The sequence below is a fragment of the Fusarium subglutinans genome (genome assembly GCF_013396075.1).
Source record: "Fusarium subglutinans strain NRRL 66333 chromosome Unknown NRRL66333_c0000051, whole genome shotgun sequence".
In the NCBI taxonomy this organism is placed as follows: Eukaryota; Fungi; Ascomycota; class Sordariomycetes; order Hypocreales; family Nectriaceae; genus Fusarium; species Fusarium subglutinans.
In genome coordinates this window covers 183,287-205,171 of record NW_023502114.1, presented here as the reverse complement: position 1 = coordinate 205,171, position 21,885 = coordinate 183,287, and the positions used below count along the sequence as shown (strand labels likewise).

The window sequence follows — 21,885 nt, the reverse complement described above, 5'->3', positions numbered from 1 at the left end:
AGGGATTGAGGGTCTGCTTGGCTTTATGTAGACGAGGAATGAGCAAGACTAAAATAAAAGTCATTACTATTACGATGTTGGTAAATCATGGATCAGATTGTGTGTGCAAGATGTGAATCAAATTCAGAGATCTATTGTTGACATGTAGTTGTACACTAGTGTATCTTATTACAAATGCCTCATTGGACACCTTACCATCCTCGACCCCGATCATATCCACCCCTCCCTCTACCACGATATCCGTTTCCTCTTCCCCTTCCTTGATATCCGTTGTGCGGCGGAGGTGGAGGCGGCGGAACATTCCAGCCACCCATCATCTGGCCCATCATGACTGGATTAGGAGGGAACCAGCCTGGTGCCATATGAGGAGGAGGCGGCGGCGGTGGCCATGGACCTTGGTAGCCAGCTGGGGGAGGCGGAGGAGCAGGGAAGTCTCCTGGTGGTGGGATAGGAGGGAAAGGTGCTGGAGGCGCTTGTTGAGGGAAAGGGGGTGGGCGATGTGGACGATCTTGGGGGTCCTTGTCCTGAAAGCGTGGAGGCGAATGCGACGGTGATCTGCTGTACCCCGGACGCTCAAATCGTGCTTTGCGGCTTCGACTCCGACTTCGACTTCGGCTGTAGCTGGGACTGCGTGGTCGTTTTGCGCTGCGATCGTTATCAGGACTATATGACCGGCTTCGGCTGCGGGAAAGACTTCGACCCCTGGAGTCTTGAGAAGCTCTTCGGCGCTTATGCGTGGGACGTGAAGAACTTCGTGATCGACTACGAGAATAGCTGCGAGATCTGGAGCGCGAACGACCCCTGTCTGACCCCTTTCTATCCTTCTTCTTTCTCTCCTTCATTTTCTCACAAAACTGACGGGTCCAGCCGTAGTATGTGTCTCCTCCGATAACCTCGCCAGTGATTTCATCCAAAACAACGCGTTCTCCCAACTCATTCAGATCGTTACCGGGTTCGTCGTTCCACTTTTGCTCCTTTGAGAACATGCGCTCAACTTCTCCCAGGAGGTCTTGTACAGCATTGACAAGAACCTTGTCTGCAGGGCCAGCCGCGAGTTGAATAGGCCGGATCTGGTCGGGAAACATTGGTTTTGTTGAATTCGGAGTCAAGTGAGGTAACCATGTTGTCGCGGGCAGATCGTACCACGGTACTGTGCTATCGCCATGGAAAGAAGGGAGCGTATAGGGCGCGTCCTTTGCAAGCTTAAAAGTAGCATTGGATGCTTGCGCTTCTTGGGCAGTTTGAGGAGCGACACCACTTGCGAGAGCATCTTCGAGCTGTTTGGCAAAACTAGACTTGACGTATTGCTGATTCTCCCACAGGCGAATAAGATCAGCGATCTTTTGTTTATGTTTCGGGCAATTGTCGAACGCGGCGGCGCTTGCAATCATTCCAGGCAAAACGGGTTCCCAAGCTGTCGCAAACTTGAAGTCATCATTTCTCGTGACGGCGTGATACAGCACGTCATTTAAAACATACAGAAGATGCAGTCTCCGTCGCTTAAGACTCGGTCGTGAGCCGTCGTCCTGTAGGCTCTTGGATAGGGCGTTGAAGTATTTTGCCAGGGCAGTCGTGCGCGCGGCAGAGGGCGCAATTTTATCGATGATCCAAACCTTGCATTTCTGTTTGACCAAAAAAAGCACGCAAAATTTAGTGACTTCTGCTTGGGTACAGAGGGAAGAGCTTTTCAAGCGATGGAGCAGACCTGGACGTTGGGGCGCGAGCACTTGGCGAGGGCGTCTGTAAGGATTGGGAAGAAGGCGTCGACTTCTGGACGGCTAAGAGATGTTGGATCGGCGCGGAAGAGAGTGGCAGAGAGGGTGGCCTTTGCGATGGCCAGCTCTGGCGTAGCCATTGTTCTGAGTAGTCACTAGAGACTCTAATACGAGGACAATAGAATGTTGAATGAACGAAGTTGATTCTTGAAGCTATGGTGGAGCTGAGGCTAAGTTAGAGCCTCCTACAATGAATGCGGCTAATTACCGGGTCTCTCAGCACGTGGCTTGGCTGCACAAGCGGTATTTCGAGTATGACGCTCATGACCAGCCGCGAATAACGTCACTTTAGCTGTACCATCTCAGAAGAGTACCCAATTCAGTTTCTCGTAATACTGATTTAGTGAGAATGTGCTAAGATTGCAGCAACACAGAAAAGAGCGATTCTTTCCGTAGAAGCTCCAAGCGAGGTCGGAACTAGGTTCAAGGCTCCACTCCAACCGGTCTTGTCCGTAAAGATGTGTTGCATCCAGCTTATCACCGAATATGACAGCGTTGGTGAGCAAATTTGCGTACAATTGCAGATGAAATAAATTCAATTTGCTAGTTTCTCGATTCGAAATATCCAAGCAATCTGAAATTCTTTGCCTTTTCTAGTAATTCATAATGACGATGCGTTAAGGTAATTGTTATACACAGCTCCAATACCGAGCCTTCTCCTCATATACACTTTTCCAGGGTTGTTGGCTTAAGAAAATCGATCTCCCTTTGGACTTCGGTATACACTTGCACTTTCGTATTTGCTCTTCTCTCCAATTCGCTGGCTCTCAGTCTCGGGCGCATGTCTCGTAGGGGCAGGGTCACTGCTTGCTTCTTGGCTTGGGGAGCCCGTGCTATCGGTGCGGGCAGGGCTTCCGTTGCCCTCTGTGGTTTCCAAGTTCTCAATCATCTGTCTCTTCTTGCGGTGGGCTTCCATCTTGGCCTGTCGGTCGGCGTTGATCTGCTGCTTAGCGAAGTAGTAGGCACCGCCACCAGCTATGATATGGTCAATTGATGTATTAGGGAAGAAGGAATTGTGAGGGTATTTACCGACGCAAAGAGAGCCCCAGCCCAGCCTATGGTTAACATTGTCAGCTTCGAATTGCTAGAGATCGGGGGAGCGGAAATCGGAGGCGCAAAAGTACGAACCAGAAAGATTTGACCTAGAGCAGTCAGTATCAACGGCGCAATAATCGGATTTGTCTCGTTGGAAACTTACAGTGTTCATTTTGGCGATAATCGGCAGTTCAGAGTGATGTTGAAATTTTTGAGAGAGAAAATCGGGACGCAGGATTGAAAGATTGTAAGAGGCAGGGTTTTGTCAAGGTGTAAGTGGAATGGCCTGACATGATGAACCGAGAGGTTCCTTTCGAGGTCCAGGCCTTGCCGCTTTGCGCCAGATTTAGGTACGTACCGTTGAAGAGCTCCAGTGGTTTTCAGTGCTTGACTTGACCATCTCCCGCCGCTAGAACAGTTTCACCTTGGGGCGTTGCAGCAACCATAAACTGCCGTTAAAAAGGTCACAGGCGCAACTTTTACAGGGATCAATTCATTTGTGTTTTGATGGCACGCGGCGAGTTGAATCTGAACTTTATGATTTGTGAACTCTAGATTCGATCGGCACTTCATTCCTTGGTGTCCGTCGACAATCTACAGTAAGCCTTATGATGAGGGTTGAGTATCTTGAGGCCATCTCTAACAAATATCTGTAGAGCTTTCTTCAAGTTGCAGCCCAGCTAAACATGTGCAACTGTTTCATGACAGTCGATCAACGACTAAATCGGACAATTTTCAAGGTACCCTTTCCCATGATATCAATTTCAGCAAAAGTTTAGGCAATAGAAGTTATCCCAAGCCTCGGAATAACCATAAACTGTTTAAAAAAATGCTCTTTCTAACCGATTATCCTTATATCATGACGTTCCTAGTTTCATTTACTGACCGCGTGGACACCTTGAACTTCGATGGTTTCCCCGCTGATACACCCCTGAAGCCTTAGCGGAAATCACTGACCCTGGTAGCTCTACAGTGCATCACTCATGAAACGAGCCTATATGCACAGTACTAGCCGCACGCAAAGCACATGTGTCTACAGTGCCAAGAACTACGTTAGACGCACCCACTTATGACATAAGGGTGGCTCAGCCAGCTCGAAATTGTGAGAGACCACGCAAGACAACTCGCAGCAAGATCGACATCGAAGCCACGAGGAGAATAGGGGATTTTGAATGAGAAAAAAACAAGACACTTCTCTAAAGCATCCCTCGCTAGTTTCCACGCACTTCCACCACGATATCGACGATACGAGCCGCTTTGGGTTCTCGCCAAAGGCCCCTGTCATTAACATTAACATCATCCACCCGCTCTTTCGTCGACCCCCAACGTCCTTGTCACTGCCCAGTGCCGACTTTTGGAGCTTTTACTTACCGTCTCGAATTCTGGCTCTTCGTTGCAGTCTTTCTGCTTGACTCTGGCATATTACAACCTGTCGCGCCGGATTCAGCTTCTACTTTCCACTGTTGATGCCTTCATGAGTGAGACGACTGGGCGTGGGTGTAGCGGGTAGAGTCACCCTCGACCCTCGCTGTCGAGAGGAAGCATTTGTTCTATTATCATGGAGCCAGCCAATGGAGAAGGGCCCGATGGCTCTTCACTTGTATGGATTCCCATTGCATCAGGTATCTACAAAGCTAACAGTCCTACAGAAGCCGGTATCCTCATTACGCGCCCGATTCGAGAACATGGGCAACTCGACCAACCCCAACGTCAGCAAACCTGTCGATGTTCCACCTGCTACAGCTCCAGCTGCCACAGGACCTCCTTCACGACCTATCTCCCCAGCTCCCAAACCGAACCGTCTGCGTGATTTCAAGCCTGGACAAGAAGTGCCGCCGGCCAGTCCTTCGACTCCAGCAATCCCTGCGAGACCAAAACCTAAACCAGCGGTACTGTCTGTGAATCACGATGCCCCTCCCCCGCCGACGTCCGCACGACCAGCTCCGACTCCGAAACCACAACCAGTTCAGCTGCCACAACCACCTGCGTCGGCTACGCTTCCAGCTGTGACAGTTCTTCCACCCCAATCGCCCCCGAAGGGTCGAATCTCAGCACTAGCAGTTGGAGACCAACCTTCATTCGTAAACCCAGATGCTGTTGCGACACCTCCAACACCAACCGGCGGTAGCCGATCATTCAAGATTCCAAGTCGATCACTTAATACTTCACCATCTCTCAATACTCCCAAGTCTCCTCGCCCTGGCGGTTCGAGGCCACCGTCACCGCCTCCACCTAGACGTTCTGGAGAGCTGATCAGGACTCGAGAACCCAAGGTTCCTCCACCGCCACCAGCCCCTCGCAATGAAAAGGCATTGATACCTGCGCCTCCCAAGATCGCATCTCTTTCTGGGCCAACAGTCATTGGAAAGGGCGGCATCTCCCAGGAAAACTCACCGTTTAATAGTCCGCCAAGTAGCGTGGGATCTGGGGAGGAGACACCTCCAAAACTACCAACACGACCAAGGCCACAATCGCACATTGAACCAAGCAGGCCAAAATCTGTGGTTGTTGGCTTTGATCCTCCACCTGTTCATCATTCGATCACGACTATGAGAAAGGATCGTGAAGAGGCCAATGGGTTCTCAAGAGGTCATATAACTCCACAGGTAACTGGCGAGCCTCGGCCAGCACTACCAGCAAGACCTGCAAACTTTGACATCCCGCCTCGACCTCCAGTAAACAACAATATTAATAGCATGCCACCTCCCCCACGACCACAACGCCCAACTGCAACGACAGCAGTGCAAGCCGTCGATCCGGCGCCTACTTCATCACCACCCAAGCGAGTGGTTTCAACCCCTACGACTCAGCAGCCCCAGCAACAGCTTGCAGCTCCTTCACGAGGTCATGGCAGGTCTATGACGATAGATAGAGCATCTGACCGAACACCAGCCGAGTTCCGTATTGCCCCGACGACCATTGCCGCCCCGATTGCTGCTGCCACACCTCCAAAGTCTGTGCAATCTACTCCAGTTGTTGCCGCAAAAATTGCTCCAAAGGCTGAGCCTATCCACCACGTTACGACGTATCCCGAGGCTTCGAACACTAATCGACGACCACCCTTCAGCAAGCTTGGAACTTATGAGATTCCAACAAAGTATGATGCAAGAAGTTTCGACGTTTGTGGTGAATTTATTTGCGCCAGTGGTTACATGACAAGAGTGTGGAGTCTCATCGATGGCGAGCAGATTATGAGCTTACAGCATACTGAGGGAATCAAGGCATCTGCGGTAAGCTTCAAACCTGCAGCTGATCCGCGAGAAGAAGGCAAGAGGATATGGATAGGTACCAATACAGGAGACCTTATGGAAGTCGAGATAGCGACGCATGCCATAACACCGAGCAAGCCAAATGTCCATGGTCGAAACGAAGTTGTACGAATATTCCGACATTGGAACGAAATCTGGACCATGGACGAATCGGGAACACTACTCGTATGGGGACCGGATGAAAAAGCAGTTGCAAACATTACAGGACATCCTACTCAGAGTTACAAGCTTCCAAAAGGACACACGCATTCCATGGTCATCGGGGATTATCTTTGGCATGCGACAGGCAAGGAGATTCGAGTATTTGCCCCTACAGTTGATGGGCGAACCCAATTCCAAGTGCTCGTTCGTCCCCTGATAGCGGACAGTGCCGGCGAGGTTACTTCGGGCACTCTTGTCAAATCACATCCGGATAAGGTCTTCTTTGGTCATGTGGATGGCAAGGTGACTGTCTACAATACCAATGACTATTCATGTGTGATGATGATGAACATCAGCACATGGAAGATCAACGCATTGGCGAGTGCAGGCAACTACATCTGGGCGGCGTACAACACCGGTAAAATATGTGTGTATGACGTGGAGGAGGCACCTTGGGTCATTCTCAAAGAGTGGCAGGGGCACGAGAATCCCATTGTCAAGATGGCCGCTGACCCCTCTTGCTCATATTTCCTGGACCGACAGCAAATCATTTCACTGGGGGCTGATAACAAGATCAAGGCATGGGATGGCTTACTTGAAGATGACTTCCTCGAAGATTCAATGAAGTCCAAAGATACTCAATACTGCGACTTCGACGAAATACGAGCCCTGTTCTTTACCTGGAATGCTGGAGCATCGACACCTTCGAGCCTACGACATTCTGGTGGCGATTCTACATTCTTTCAAGATCTTGTTCAGTCAAGTGGCTCGCCTGATATCCTTGTGTTTGGTTTCCAGGAACTTGTGGACTTGGAGGACAAAAAGTTGACGGCCAAGCGATTCTTGAAGCCCAAGAAAAAGGAAGCCGGAACAGACCAGGAACGAATGAGCCACCAATATCGGGACTGGCGTGACTTTTTGATGAAGACTCTCGACGATTACATGCCTGCGGACGATTTATACCACCTCCTTCATACAGCGCCTATGGTTGGGTTGTTTACCTGCGTCTTTGTGAAAGCAACCCTACGCGACAGGATCAGGGGCCTCCAGGGCGCCGAAGTCAAGCGAGGCATGGGTGGTTTGCACGGTAACAAGGGCTGTGTTGCCGTACGCTTCCGAGTCGACGACACTTCCATCTGCCTCGTCAATTGCCATCTGGCTGCGGGACAGTCACAAGCGAACGCCCGGCATAATGACATTGCTGCCATTCTGGAAGCTAATCTGTTTGCTGTTGAACGAGATTCTGCTGCTCGCATTGACAGCTTCGTTGGTGGTGGTGATGGCAGTCTAATCATGGATCATGAGCTGTGTATTCTCAATGGTGACTTGAACTACCGAATTGATACCATGTCTCGTGATACTGTTGTCACTGCAGTCAAGCAGAACAATCTGGGCAAGCTCCTCGAACGAGATCAGCTTTTGGTCGCACGAAGACGAAATCCAGCATTCAAGCTCCGAGCTTTTGAAGAAATGCCCATCACATTTGCGCCAACTTACAAGTACGACGTTGGTACTGACAACTATGACACCAGCGAGAAGAGACGAAGCCCTGCCTGGTGTGATCGACTACTATACAGGGGGCGAGGCCGTGTTGAGCAATTTGATTACAAGCGGCATGAGGTTCGAGTGAGTGACCACCGTCCTGTGACTGGAACTTTCAACCTTTGGGTCAAGAAGGTCGATCCAAGAGGTCGAGCAACAGCTTGGATGGAAAGTCAACAGAGCTTCGAAGATATGCGGGAGAAAGAAACGTCCGAAGACAAGTGAGTTTGAACGTGCTTCATCGAGGGTGCTGAACTAACATGATAACAGACTTTTGTTCTTAAGGGATATTTGCGGCTTTGACGAAGAGACGAGCAAGAGGCTCATTAGAGAGAAGTCAGCGAGACGTGACAACCGCAGTCCCGTTCGCGCCTAGTTATCTACTCAATACCCGGGCGGCAAAGTCGTCTTGATTCCTAAACGCAGCACGGAAAAGAAAGACATGAGAGGCGTATGAATGAGTTGGATTGATGATTTATCGGAATAAAAAGCAGGTTGGGGAGCTAAAGGAATGCGGATGTGATAGTGAGTATCACGGATAAGGGCGTGCGCAGGCGATAGACTAGTTGTTTTTACTACATTGGCTTGTCTTTGTTGATAGCTGGAAGTACTTTAGACATTGGCATGGACACATGAGAGGATTGTGGACATTTATGATAGACGTTTGGTCACCCAAGGACGAGGAGATACTGGGAATAGCTTATGATGAAAGATGAGATAGAGGAAAATATAAGCCATTGAAGTGTCGGGCAATCTAGCATGTGGCTTTGGATGTTGATTTATAGGTCTCAGACAGAAAGTACCTGGAGTTGGCAGATATGATCAGCTATAGCGGTGACCTGCCCTTGTTCGGTTATCTCAAATGTAGATTTCGGAAGCTCTATCGATATGATAAAGTCAATTCGCATTAAAAAGAAATTGATCATGCCATAATGCATCATTGTCGACCTGTTGGATCCCAATATCCAGAAGAATAGGGTAACTCGCTTGTAAGAGGTCTATATTAGTATTTCTATTTGGCGGTTGCAACGATTGTTTGTTGGATATGAAATATGAAACCCAACCAACACAAGTTAACATTGAGTGAGGGTTGGTATTAAGAATACGATTACGAGCTTTTGAATGGCTGGATACGGAGTACACACATCAAAATGCATGTCAGCCTGCATTTGTCTTAAGCTGGAGGCCAACTGCGCAGTGCGCATGATAACGTAGATGGAGGATAGACGCCCCGCATCATCCGAGGTCCCCTGGAAATTACTGAGAACCCCCTGTATTTGCAGCCAGCGGAAGCCGGCCCCGGAGGTTAATTCGCTGTTGGATTGCAAGGTGATTGGCTGGCTCGTGTGCGGCTCCTTGTTGAGTCTGTTGCCAAGTCACCTAATTCGTGAATGGATAAAGCCATCAATTTATCTTCTCCTGAGTTTGAGAGGAGAGATTGATTTTGAATTCTTTCTTGAATTCTGTTTTCATTAGTCTTGAGTGAAAATAGACTGACAAGAGGCTTGATTTAGAGCCTCTACGGACATCTTTTGGCGGACTTGCTCATCATAGACTTGTCAGCCTTGACCAATTGCTCACGTTGATCGAGCGGTGAGACTTTACTTATCTCCTTCACCCTTTCAAAGCTGGACCTCAAGAAACGTCCTGAAAATGGCGAGCTCAACAGAAAACACAGCTGGTCCTCGAAAGACACCAATTGCCAGCCCAGGACCCAACAGCAAACCTCTTCCAAGGCCGGAATTGACAGATGAGCAAAAGACAAAGTATGAGGCTCTGCTAGAGCAAGTCAAGGGTATCACCGAGATCCAATGTGAGAAGAAGGCCGATGAGGAGGACAAATCAGGCCCCATCACTGATCACGAGCGCTCATGGCTCACCCGAGAGTGTCTCCTCCGTTATCTCCGCGCTACAAAGTGGTCAGTCGACGACTCTGCCAAGCGGCTCAAGGCAACTCTTGCATGGCGTCGGGAGTATGGTCTTGAGGGTTTCACGCCTGAGTACATTTCACCTGAGCAGGAGACCGGAAAGCAGATGATCATCGGATATGATCGTCAGGGTCGCCCGTGCCAGTATCTTAACCCGGCGAGACAAAACACGGATACCAGTCCCCGACAGCTGCATCACTTGTTCTACATGGTCGAGCGGGTGACGGATCTCATGCCGCCTGGAGTGGAGATGCTGAGCCTCATGATCAATTTCAAGCCCAGCAAGGAGCGCAAGAACACGAGTGTGCCCGTGTCTGTTGCTCGAGAGGTGTTGCATATTCTGCAGAACCACTATCCTGAGAGACTAGGCAAGGCTCTTATCATCAACGGTAAGTACTGTGTTATCTCTTGTAACGAAGAACAGAACTGACAATATCAGTACCGTGGATCGTATGGGGTTTCTTCAAAATCATCACGCCCTTCATCGATCCCGTGACGCGCGAGAAGCTCAAGTTCAACGAAGACATGAAGCAGTACGTTCCTCCAGAGCAGCTGTGGAGCCTCGACTGGGGCGGTGATATGGACTTTGAGTATGACCACGAGACATACTGGCCAGCGCTGAACGAGCTGTGCCGCCAGAAGCGTGACGAAAAGTACCGACGGTGGGAGGCAGCTGGCAAGGAGATTGGTGAGAGCGAGGATTACCTCGCGGGTGGAACGGATGTCAGTGTCAAGGGATTCAAGTTTGGTGAGGATGCTGGCGTTAAGGATGTGCAAGAGAAGTTGGCGGAGACTAAGCTGGAGGAGCAGCCTGTTGCGGCGTAGGTGTACGGTGATATCACGCGTGTTTTTGGGTGAGATGATAGATGGTTGAGCGTGTGTCTATGTGCTAGGGCGGAGTGGCGTTGAGCCTCATCGGAACTAGAGCAGGCTATCGTGGGGGTATCAACCGGTTTATACAGTTCTGAGGACGCCTGCTCGCATAATCGGCGTGTTATAGAAAATTTTCGTATTTCCCTCAGATTGTTCAGTAGGAGACCTGATTCAGACGGAGGGCAATGCTCGAAGGGTGCCCGTGAATCAGCTCACTGAGGCTCGGCATGGTGTTGATAGTTAATATTCTACTGCATCAAGAGCGATTGGCCTTGATCAGTCATGTTCACTTCTTCTCTCTACTTCATGTCTTGCATCACTGCATAATACTTCACAGGCCACTTGAGGTATGTGTACACCTGTAGCAGTATTCACAAGTGTTCATGTCCACCATGGCTGAGTATCAGTGTCACGCACCAATCAATTCGAAAAGAATTCTCCGAGCATGTTCACCAGTCTTGTTCATATGCAACTGATACAAGGCAAATGTAACCAAGTCCTTATGATATGATAGTTCACAAAGTGCAACAGAGCCTCACCCCCAAGCTTATTCGGGCGCAACGGTTCGCGATATGTATTCCAGATTGAACAAGCCTGGAAGTATGCAAAGACACAATAGGAAAAGCCGAGGTGATTTGATCACTTCAGCTTATGCCTATTCCTTTCAAACCCCTCTTCTCGTCTGCAGGTCCAGGGAAGATGCACGACACAAGGCTGAATGGCATGTAAGTCGTCGTATTGGGAGTGAAGTCTCCCCAATTCCGATAAAGGCTGACAATTATTTTTGTTTACAGCAAAAAGACCCAGCAAAAAACAAGACAAATCTGACCGGAAAAGCAGCCCAAAACAACCTCCAACTTTGGTAGCGTTAATGCTGCCTGTTGGGTTTGCCTCTTGTTGCATGTGGTGCCTCAAAATGAGAAATCCAACCACTCACATGAATTAGCACTCACACACTCTATAGAGATAACTAGGCAATGAGCGCGACCTACGCAATTCATGCACACAACAAACTCGTCGGATCAACCCCACATCGAGAGTGAAATCACTTTCATTTGCTTATTATTCCCATAGCCAAGACTTGTTTGAGTCACACCTGGTTATGGTTTGGTCCGGGAGAATATGTACTCGATCGTTACACAAAGTGGCATAGGTAGTCTATTTTAGGGTGAATCAAACACCCGTGCATGTATTCACGAAAACAAGACTATAAGCAGTCTCGGTAGAGCCTAGATTCTAGGCAGATTATGTGTGTACGTACGGGAAGTGCGTAGACTAGGTACCTAATTGTCATGTACGTAGGGCAAAAAAGAAAACAAGTGTGCTTTTTTGCTTGGTAACATGACCCAACATGACCTAGCCACTTCCCAAAGGATTCGGACCAGGAGGAAACTAACCTACATTATCACTGATATAAATACAGGGTTCCTTCTATGGATTCAAGCTGCATACTACGCGCCCAAAGTGCATAACAAGGCATTTTCGAGCCTTTCTGAATTACAGCCTGATCATCCTCCGTAGCAACAGCAACAACAACAGCATCAGCATCTCTTCAACCAACACCAACTCAGAGCTGGGCCGGACCTGAGGGTCAGGTCATATGCTCTGCTTCTCTCCCTCACTCCAGCTATAAAAGGAGGCCCCGAGGAGAGGTTGTGCCACCCTGCCAGCGCAGTCTTGCATCTAACTCGTCCGAACAAGAAAGGGCCTCTATTGGATCAGTCGCTCGAGCTCTTGCACCCGCATAAACGTCGTCACCAACAGGAGGAACTGAACCTCTGCAAGCCTGAAACCAATCTAAACCTGCCTTATCACGGCCTGAACAACTTCACTCCTTCATACACCATGGACATCACAAAGATGAGCAAGATGGGCTGGTCTCCTTTTCTCCAAGCCATGAACAACACCGCCCAACCACTAAACTCTTCTTCGCCGTTCCCTGGAATAATGGACACTTTTCTTGTATCCGCAGGCCAAGCATCGCCTCTACTCCAGCTCTTCCTATTCGTCTACCGCTTCGTGGGCGCTCAGTTGGGTCTTGATCCATCTCTCCTCCTCACCCTGCTCGGTTGTATCTGGGGCCTGTCCAAACTCTTCGATCAAGTGTATGCAGCGATCGATAACTTCCTTCACACATACTTCAGGTGTACCATATACGTTAGCGAGAATGACCAGATCTATTCTACGCTCATGCAGTTCCTGTCGGAGCAGCAGGATATTGCGTCTAATCGTCATCTCACAGCCCAGACTGTCTTTAAGAGTGCTTGGGACGAGGAAGAAGATCAAGCAGATGTGCTTGCCACAAATACTGTCGAAGACGGTGAAGATTCGCCTAAGTATCTCAACTTTGCCAGCGACGCGGCTAGATGTGTAAGTTTTCGTGCTTCTGCCTTTTGCAGTCACTGATCACTGACAACCCCAGAACCCACGGTATGTCCCAGCCATGGGCACGACAGGGTTTTGGCATGGCAGGACCTACTTTCGGATCAACCGGAAAAGAGAGTCTCTGCAAAGTACCAACGGTTGGGGAGGGACCAAGGATGTTGAGGAGCTCAAGATATCTTGCTTCGGCAGGTCTATTGGCAAGTTAATATCGCGGATCTTGAATCAATAATTAACTAACGATTCACAGACCCTATCAAGCAACTTCTCGCAGATGCCAAAACAGCCTATTTCCTCGATACTCGCCACAAGACCACTATCTACCGCCCCAGAATAAAAGAAAGTCGCCGTGATGCTTGGAGCATGTGGCAGCAAGTTGCCCGGAGACCTATCAGACCAATGAGAACTGTGATTCTCGAGCATGAAGAGAAGCACGACGTTTTGCGAGACATCAACGAGTATTTGCACCCCGGAACTCCTAAGTGGTATGCTTCTCGAGGTATTCCTCTCCGCCGTGGTTATCTCTTTCACGGACCCCCTGGTACTGGCAAGACAAGTTTCTCGTTTGCATTGGCTGGCGTTTTCGGTATCGATATCTATGTCATCAGTCTTCAAGATCCTACCGTCAGCGAAGAGGATCTGGCTGTTTTGTTCACTAGACTTCCTCGCCGATGTGTTGTACTTTTGGAAGACATTGACACTGCTGGTCTCCGTCGTCCCAACGGTGAAGATGACGACGAAGAGAATGAAGACGCTACCGGAGAAAAGAGCAGCGATCCTAAGGGCAAAAAGCCAGAAAAAGCTGAGAAGAAAGAAAAGAAGAAATCCAAAAAGGCCAAAGACTCTTCCGACAGCGATACCGACAGCTCTGAAGAGGACCGAAAGAGACGCAGAAAGCGAAGACGAAACAGAAGAGACAGAGAGAATACTAGCAACAGGGGTACTAATAACATCTTGACTGTGGAAAGTATTTCACTTTCTGGACTTCTCAACGCCATTGACGGTGTTGCTTCGCATGAAGGTCGCATCCTCATCATGACCACCAACAAGCCCGAGTCCCTCGACGAGGCTCTCATTCGACCTGGAAGAGTCGATGTGCAGGTTGGGTTCAAGAACGCAACCAGCGCACAGGCATCGGAGCTCTTTTACCGGATGTACGAAATGTCGCGTAACAAGCCAGTCCCTATGTCCAAGACCAAACCTGCCGCATCCAAGGCACAGAATGGCAGTATCCACAGCCTCGTGGATAACAAAGGAAAAGAGACCACTCTGTCGATCGAAGAACTCAAGGAGATCTCGCAGGAGTTTGGACAACTGATCCCAGAGGGTATGTTCTCGCCCGCGGAGATCCAGGGGTTCTTGCTCAAGCGTAAGAAGAGTCCCCGAAAGGCACTTGAGGATGCTTCTGGCTGGATTGAGGCTGCTGTCAAACAGAAAGAGCTCAAATCCAAGGTTGTTACTGTCCAGTAGTTGAAGGACTTCGACAAATGCATCGTCGGGGGGCTGTTTGGAGTTGCATGAGGATGATAATTGCTGGACTTGGATTCTTGCTATAATTTGATGACGGAACACGTAGTCTTAGAGCATAATTAGTAATTCATGAGTCTATGCCTCACTTTCTTTAATTAAAGTTCTTGCTTTTGTTTTGCAGATGTTGATGAATATTTCAGTGTAGTTGTGATTTGACTTATCAAGGTGAACTCTCGGTGTAGCTCGGTCAGCACCTCAGTCTCCACATATGTCACCTCCTCTACCTAAGGTACCTTTCCAAACAAGCCCACGTTTACACGTGCGACAACGAGCCTCCAAGCACGACAACCACGCTGGATATATTTCGCCTACGATCTTTTACAAACACTCCATAGAACATTAGAAGCTGCGAAATGCTCCAGCGACAGCCTCACAGCCCATCATGAGCAACCTCCAACCCCCCAACACCGTAGCGCCAACGCCTACGCCAAGCGGCAGCAAAGACCCTGGCCTGCGATACCCCAGCAATGGAAAGAATATCTACAGTCGCCCGTTGAATAGGACCAAGACGGCTGAGCTGAGCCAGGCGAGCTTTGCGTATCTGTTTGGCGAGATGGTGACGTATGCGCAGAGAAGGGTCAAGGGCATTCAGGAGCTTGAACAGCGGTACGTTAAATTCTCCCTGTTTATGAAGCGCGGAAGCTAATTATGCGCAGACTTAATCTCCAAGGCCATTCCATCGGTCTAAAACTCCTCGATCTTCTCCTCTTCCGCGAACCAGCGCGCACACAGACCCGACCGCTAAGCATCATTGCCCTCCTCCACTTCATAAAGCAAAATATCTGGCAGCACCTTTTCGGCCGTCAAGCAGACCGACTTGAGAAATCCGCCAACCCCGAAACACCAGAGGAATACATGATCATCGATAACGAACCTCTTGTCAACCAATACATCAGCGTGCCGAAAGAAATGAGTCAGCTGAACTGCGCTGCCTACGTAGCGGGTATTGTGGAAGGTGTCTGCGACGGAGCTGATTTCCCGGCCAAAGTCACAGCGCATACAGTTGCGGAGGGTGATATGTGGCCTGGCAAGACTGTTTTTCTCGTCAAGTTTAGGCCGGAAGTACTGGAGAGGGAGGGATTATTGGGGAAGAATTAGGTGGTGAGGCTGGAGTTTTGGAGTTTTTATGATGGGATGGGTCTCATAAAGACGAATTGTGTCTTTGGCGATGTGATATCATGCCTGATTTAATATTGAACCATTCTGCCATGCTGCTTCTCTATAGTCATTTTACGCCCAACGCCTTGCCCAAACAACAACGACTACAATGTGTATCCCATTCATCGCGGCAGAGCACTTCCAGAGCCCTTCGGCCTTCCACCAGTTCCAATACTAGGACCCTTGTTCATGAGCTCCGAAAGACCCAGGTCCTTCCAAGCAGGCTCCTTTGACTTCTGCGTAGCGCGCTGAATTCCAAACGCGGCATGTTGATCAGGCACGACATCGTCTTCGTCTTCCGGGTTGATGGGCTGGTGAACGGGTGGAACGTAGATCTCGTCATCGGGGAGCTTGTCCTTGCAGAAGTCCTCGAAGAGGTCTGCGTCGCGGGAGCGGTGCATGTGAATGAACGTGAAGGATGAATCTTTGTTCTGAAAGTGTTAGCTAGGGTAGAAGTGCTTAGAGCAAGGGGTATTTACCATTTTGAAGGATGTCAGGGTATCTTGAATGGTTTGTTTGTTGATGTTGAGGATCGGTTGGTTTCCACAGCGGGACGGATGGCGGGGTGTGGGGCCGTAGTGAGAGCTCTGGCAGTTGGGTTAAGTACGCCTCGGGGAGCAAGAAAATATGGACCGGACCTTGATATAGGGTGTCAAAATAAACCTAGCAAAGAGCCCCGTAAGCTTAGGCTAGATTTACCTAAATATTTTTACTGCTTAGGGTCAAGGGCCTGTATTTTCTTTTCTCCCCTAGGTACGGTATGGTATGGCAGTTCGGAGATCTAAGTTTCAATTATGTCGGATATATAAAGCTGTAGTAATGCCGTACTTAAGTGATTCTATGTTATTCGTGTCACTGGCTTCCGCCTGAGGTTCTTTAGTCTTTTTACTTTGTAGGCGGCCTTTGTACTAAGTTAAGTCACTAATTAAGGTGTTAGCCACAGCCCACCTACCGTGGGTTACTGGCCGAAATATCTCTGCTTCTGCATCATCTTCAAAACGTGTCGGCTTGACGTTCACGGTCCGCTCTCTAAGCTTCAACTTGCAATTTTCACTACCTATATACTAGACTTATTCCCTTACTGGATCCGACAGCCACTATTTCAAAGCGCTCATCATGGAGACGTCAGGCGAGCCACAGCCTCCAAATGAGGCACAGCCTGCAAGCGTGCCACAACCTGTACTAACACCAAGACTGCCCCTCGACATTCTATATCACATCGGATCTCTTCTGGCTGCCGAGTCCGTCACTGAGCATGAACACCAACTAGACAGCAACAGTTCGTGCGACTGCTGCATGGACAAGTCGTCATCTACGCTTTATAAACTGACGTATACCTCCAAAGCCACCAGGGATGTCTTGGAACCCTTGCTCTATCGGAATCTCATCTTGACAACCCCCCAGGAAGTCACAAACATATTCATCAATCTCATTCAAAGACCCGAGCTTCGCCAACATGTTCAGTACATTCTTTGCTATGCTGAAATGGTCGGACTACGGGTCAGGAGACTTGAAATGCCTGAATGCAAGAAGATTTGGTCAAAGCGATGTCCTTCTGACAAACCTGCTCTGATGCGTCTTCTCGATGGCGCTGGTCTTCACAAACTCGCTTGGTCGGCTTGTATGTTGGAGCGAACAAAGCAGCGATTCATGTTTTCTCCTGATTTTAAGCATGATGGCATTCTGGAACTGCTATTTGCCTCTATTCTCTTCATGTCGACAAACGTTACCAGCTTTACCTGGCGAGATTGCAACAACAACCCAAAGGCCTTCATCCTGGATCACATAATGTGCAAGGCGGTACACGATGGCCTTCCTCTCATGCCCAAGCTGCAAAAACTCAGCACCGAAAAGGCAGAGTTTGAGGAGAGCAAGCAAGCACAATTCTTCACCCCGCACATCAATCTGTGGGAGAACCTGTACACCCTGCAACTCAACGACATTGACTTGGACATGGAGTTCGTTTTGATGCTTTTTAATGGAAGTTTCAAGGAGAACCGGCCCGTGAGAGAACTTATCGTCCGCTGTGTGGCTGGTTCAGAGCGACCAGAGAGCTTGACCTCGTTCCCACCAGGTTTCGAACTGGCATCGACAATGCTCCTAGGGGACAAGAACCTCGATACTTACAAGGGCCAGTTCAAAGCCTTCCCTAACCTCAACGTCCTCGATGTCACTTTTGTCTTCCACAGGGGACGCATGGAAGAAGGTTCACTCACTTTGAAGGCTTTCCTACATGCCGTTGGGTCACCCGAGCGCTTATGCCTATCGGGCCATCCCCTGCCAACTTCGACGTTAGACACTGGCGTCACACACTCGAGGCTCAAATACCTTAAAGTCCGGGAATTTCAGCCCAATGCCCCTGCAAAGACAACATCCAAGGATAACCTTATAGCGGGGCTTAACCAATTCTGGAACAAAAAGTCCATGATCGTGCCGAACCTTGAGGAGATTGACTGGGATCACTACAAATTCAAGAGAGAAGACATGGCGGGCGAAGATAAAGCTGTTTGGGAACTTGTTGGAGAAGAGGAGTGGGAAGATGATTCGGGCTCTGATGAAGACGAAGATGAAGATGAAGAAGCGCTTTGGTACTCTATGGGAAGAGGTGATATAGATGCATTTGTAGAGAGTGCAATGGATGTGGAAGACATGTGGGATGCCTGGGGACCTTAGAGTGGGATCCGGTACTTCTGAAGATTTTGTAATCTACATCTACGCGCCTACGGAGAGACGAACGGTTAACAAATTAGACAGATTACCATTGATCATGTAGAAGACACAATTGTTAAAGACTTCAGCTATCTGTGAGATCTTAGTAACTCCCGAGTCTCATATGCCTTTTGTAGCGACCTTGTGATACATGTCTGAGGTAGTCTCATGCCCGAGACATTTAGACGGCCTCAAATAGAATTGTTTCGGGATCATAGACCCGAAACTTGATAGGAAAAGCCAAACTGGATTTCTGACGCATTACAAAAGACTTGAGAGCCTGATGTAAGAAAAAGCCAAACTGAAATTTTGTTGGACTGCACAGTCAGTAGATCACGCAAAGGCGCTTGGAGGCACTGCGCAGAGCACAAGGTGAAGTTTCGCTGCCTTGAAGATGGCTTGTCTTCCAGTCTTTAAACGCCAGGCAAATCTGGTAACTTCGAGTTCTCAGTTCGCATCATCCTCACCGTCATCGTCATCGTCATCGTCAACATCATCATCATCAGGAACTGGAGGTCCAGCCGGAGTGCCTGGGGCCAAAGCATTCAAGGCTCCAGCTGTCGACAAATCAATGGCAATTTGAATAATATTCGGGTGCGAGGCCTCCATGGCTACAAGAAACTGTTGCAGTAGTTCAGGCGTTTCTATCTGCTGAAGGGCATTCTCCAAGTCTCCCCGGGGCAAGCTGTTCAGCCGATGGAGCATATTCACTTCAGCAGACATAGTCCAGGAGTCAAAGTTGAAGTATCCTGTTTGACCACGGTTCTTGAGGTAAACCTTCTCCTGGCAGGACATGAGCAATCGGTCAGTAGCCATATGGGAATCCCATTTAGCCAGGGGCTTCCAGGTAGCGTGGATTGGGTGGCTTGCGTCGAGGGTGAAGCCGGATTCATTGTGATGCTCAATTCTGATATTGATAAATTCGGCCTTGTCAAACATGTCAATGTCCCAGAAGACGTACCCCCAAGGAAGTGGCTGGTAAGGAGTAACTTCGCCATCGAAGTCGTTCAGGAAAATTGCATAGCGACTTAGGATATGCCACGCGTTCTCTGGTCCGGGGTCGGGATCTTTGATGAAAGGAGTACGCATGATGAAGTCTGGAGTGTCCATCCGTGCCCACTTTCCCGGAGTCCCCTCGTAGTCGTGGACAACACAGGTGAGCTGCTCGTCGTTACCAGGGAAAGGAGGTCTGGTTGGCAGATGGGGGTTCCAGTCAATGGGTGGATTAATACTTCGCATAACTTTTGCTCTCTCGATTCGCGACCCAGCAGTGAGAAAGTCTTTCAGAAAGGGGAGGCCTTGAGCAATGAGACTCATTGACCCAGGGCAGAGGGCATGGCTGATGTAGTATGGCAGCTGGGTACCCAATTCAATATCTCGTTCGAGAAAGGTATTGAAAGCTGGAAATATTAGCACCATGTGTAATAACTATTGGTGAGGGGACTTACAAGGTGCGATTTCGATAACCAAGATGCCACAGATGCTGGTCAGCTGCTCAATCTCCACGGCAGAGTACTGGTTGTGAAAAGCTTTGAGAATACGATGTTCCTCCAACTCATGCAGGCAATGAACCCAGTGAGCCTCCTTACGCTCCTCTTCGGTCGGGGTTCTGTTCTTCCCATGATTGTCGTGTAGGTGCGAGGCAATCATGAGCTTCGTGATGTTCAAAAATGCGTCCAAGCGATACAAAGTACGCTGAAAGCGCACACGAACGTTAGTGTTGATAGAAAATGCATCTTTGTACTTGACGACCGGATGCTTCTGAATGAGAGACGAAGGAAGGCGCTCTGCAAAGTATTCGACCGCTTTATGAAGGCGCCACATCTGCTTGACCCGGTCGAACGTGAGGAACTGGCTATAGATACGGTGCTGTTCACTCGAATAGACGCGATTGATAGCCTTGATACCAGCCTTGAGACCCTTCCATTTTGCCATTTTCATGTTGTAGGTCACGGTGGCTTCCCGATAAACGGGTTCCTCCATGGAGTTGAAGAGGACGCATGATGCGATGTAGGCTGGACGTTGCTTGAAAACGCTGTAAAGCTTCGGACCGGAGAGCATGGCCGCACGGATAGAGGCTCTGTCGGGGATGAAGGAGAGGGCATAGGAGAGAACTTCTAGAGGAATCTTCTCAATGGGAGACGTCCCGCTGTCGCTCGCATCCGAAGCCATGTCGATGTCACTCGTATCTGAAGCCATGTCGATGTCGCTCGCATGCGAGGTCATGTCGATGTCGCTGGAGGACTCCATTGAGGAGCCTAGCTTGGAAGGATCCGACATCGTGCGAAATCAGAGAGAAGATGAAGGAGACTTCAAAAGAAAAGTTACCAGGAGAGAAGGGATAAAGAGGAGTTGGCGGAATTTGTTTACTGTCAGGTGTTTGTCCGTGAATCATACCGCAGATGACTTGGCAGTTGCCAGCGGTGTTTGCAGCTGCCTTGACAAGCAGCTCGCCTTGGGCAAACTTCGTCTACTTTGAGCAGCGAACAATCTTACAAGAATTTTCTCATAGAATTGTAGAGATGTTGTTGGGTTGTAGAAGGTTGCCGTTGACGTCAAGCTTTATCTTTGTCGTTTTGTGTAACCTCACTGCTAACGACCCGATCTGTTTGGTTGCAAAACCACGGATAGAAGTTGGGCTGCTGGCTAATAAAAAGCAGTTTCACTGAATCTGCAGAATTAGTTCCTTGCGAAGTATTTATTATCTGGTCCAATATGTAATGGTCCTGATGTTGCTCCCAAAGCCCAGAAATGGATTAGAAGATCCCCTCACTTGGTCTTTTAGCCGCTGCAGGCTTGTGCACCAGTACCTCCATCCTTTAGTACTGTGGCCCCAAGTTCTCCTCCTCTCACCTCGATGCTTCTAGCCATGTGTGTAACCAAGATGTACAATCAACCTATGAACTGCCAAGACGGTCCCAAAGCAAATTCCTTCGTGACCAAGTGCCCATGCATCGGTTACCTCAAAAGTTATCACCGTACTTCCACGCCGGTTCTGTAATGTATGCATACCAGGTGTGATTGTGTGGAGTGAAAAAGGTGCGCTGGATTCCCAAATGACACAATGACCCAACTCCCCAGTTTCCAATCTCCCGAAACTCGTCAAATTGAATTGGGGCTTTTATAGGGTCGTAAGATTCCGTGGTGACTAGGCTGACTTTGCAGGATCTGAACAACCTCCCCCTGGCATTGTTCGTCTGGATATTAGTGAGTGTAGGATCATGAACCATTTCCTTGAGAATCTTTTCACAGTCTGATCGAGCGGCTGTGGTGTTTGTCCCGCATCCCCAATAGTATGTGCTTGAGTTGTAGGATGGGCTCCAACCCGGGTTGTTGTGACGCAGAAAGTTGGCGCTGGTGAGAGATAGAAGAGACATGAATGGCAATGGGAACCGCATTGTGGCAGATGGACCTGGTTTGTGTTCTTGAGATTGAATGTGACGTGGTAGCTTTGTGAATGAGTTGGATTATAATTGAGGAGAAATTGCTTGCTGAGATGAGCGATTTCCCTTTGTCATAGGGAAGAGAGTCCCTTTGTATACA

The 21,885-nt window shown here is 49.1% G+C and overlaps 9 protein-coding genes across 9 annotated transcripts; 5 read left to right on the top strand and 4 right to left on the bottom strand.

The window, feature by feature from the left end:
• Positions 1–191: 191 nt before the first annotated feature.
• Positions 192–1,855, bottom strand: FSUBG_5298 (uncharacterized protein; the record flags this gene model as incomplete). The annotated part of the gene is made up of 2 exons (XM_036683379.1): positions 192–1,622; positions 1,706–1,855. 2 exons carry the CDS (start codon positions 1,853–1,855, stop codon positions 192–194), a joined length of 1,581 nt encoding a protein of 526 aa, XP_036539218.1.
• A 608-nt stretch (positions 1,856–2,463) lies between these two features.
• Positions 2,464–2,982, bottom strand: FSUBG_5297 (uncharacterized protein; the record flags this gene model as incomplete). The annotated part of the gene is made up of 3 exons (XM_036683378.1): positions 2,464–2,830; positions 2,904–2,917; positions 2,974–2,982. 3 exons carry the CDS (start codon positions 2,980–2,982, stop codon positions 2,464–2,466), a joined length of 390 nt encoding a protein of 129 aa, XP_036539217.1.
• Positions 2,983–4,368: 1,386 nt separating this feature from the next.
• Positions 4,369–8,138, top strand: FSUBG_5296 (inositol polyphosphate 5-phosphatase; the record flags this gene model as incomplete). Its single annotated transcript, XM_036683377.1, has 3 exons — positions 4,369–4,410; positions 4,460–7,983; positions 8,033–8,138. 3 exons carry the CDS (start codon positions 4,369–4,371, stop codon positions 8,136–8,138), a joined length of 3,672 nt encoding a protein of 1,223 aa, XP_036539216.1.
• Positions 8,139–9,415: 1,277 nt separating this feature from the next.
• Positions 9,416–10,515, top strand: FSUBG_5295 (CRAL-TRIO domain protein; the record flags this gene model as incomplete). Its single annotated transcript, XM_036683376.1, has 2 exons — positions 9,416–10,079; positions 10,130–10,515. 2 exons carry the CDS (start codon positions 9,416–9,418, stop codon positions 10,513–10,515), a joined length of 1,050 nt encoding a protein of 349 aa, XP_036539215.1.
• A 1,893-nt stretch (positions 10,516–12,408) lies between these two features.
• FSUBG_5294 (mitochondrial chaperone BCS1) lies at positions 12,409–14,415 on the top strand (the record flags this gene model as incomplete). Its single annotated transcript, XM_036683375.1, has 3 exons — positions 12,409–12,933; positions 12,986–13,076; positions 13,196–14,415. 3 exons carry the CDS (start codon positions 12,409–12,411, stop codon positions 14,413–14,415), a joined length of 1,836 nt encoding a protein of 611 aa, XP_036539214.1.
• Positions 14,416–14,857: 442 nt separating this feature from the next.
• FSUBG_5293 (SPP30) lies at positions 14,858–15,573 on the top strand (the record flags this gene model as incomplete). The annotated part of the gene is made up of 2 exons (XM_036683374.1): positions 14,858–15,081; positions 15,132–15,573. The coding sequence occupies 2 exons, from the start codon at positions 14,858–14,860 to the stop codon at positions 15,571–15,573; spliced, it is 666 nt and encodes a 221-aa protein (XP_036539213.1).
• Positions 15,574–15,755: 182 nt separating this feature from the next.
• FSUBG_5292 (Apc13 domain protein) lies at positions 15,756–16,115 on the bottom strand (the record flags this gene model as incomplete). Its single annotated transcript, XM_036683373.1, has 2 exons — positions 15,756–16,064; positions 16,113–16,115. The coding sequence occupies 2 exons, from the start codon at positions 16,113–16,115 to the stop codon at positions 15,756–15,758; spliced, it is 312 nt and encodes a 103-aa protein (XP_036539212.1).
• A 634-nt stretch (positions 16,116–16,749) lies between these two features.
• FSUBG_5291 (uncharacterized protein) lies at positions 16,750–18,306 on the top strand (the record flags this gene model as incomplete). The annotated part of the gene is made up of 1 exon (XM_036683372.1): positions 16,750–18,306. The coding sequence occupies one exon, from the start codon at positions 16,750–16,752 to the stop codon at positions 18,304–18,306; it is 1,557 nt and encodes a 518-aa protein (XP_036539211.1).
• A 483-nt stretch (positions 18,307–18,789) lies between these two features.
• FSUBG_5290 (uncharacterized protein) lies at positions 18,790–20,622 on the bottom strand (the record flags this gene model as incomplete). The annotated part of the gene is made up of 2 exons (XM_036683371.1): positions 18,790–19,742; positions 19,791–20,622. The coding sequence occupies 2 exons, from the start codon at positions 20,620–20,622 to the stop codon at positions 18,790–18,792; spliced, it is 1,785 nt and encodes a 594-aa protein (XP_036539210.1).
• Between the last annotated feature and the right edge of the window lie 1,263 nt (positions 20,623–21,885).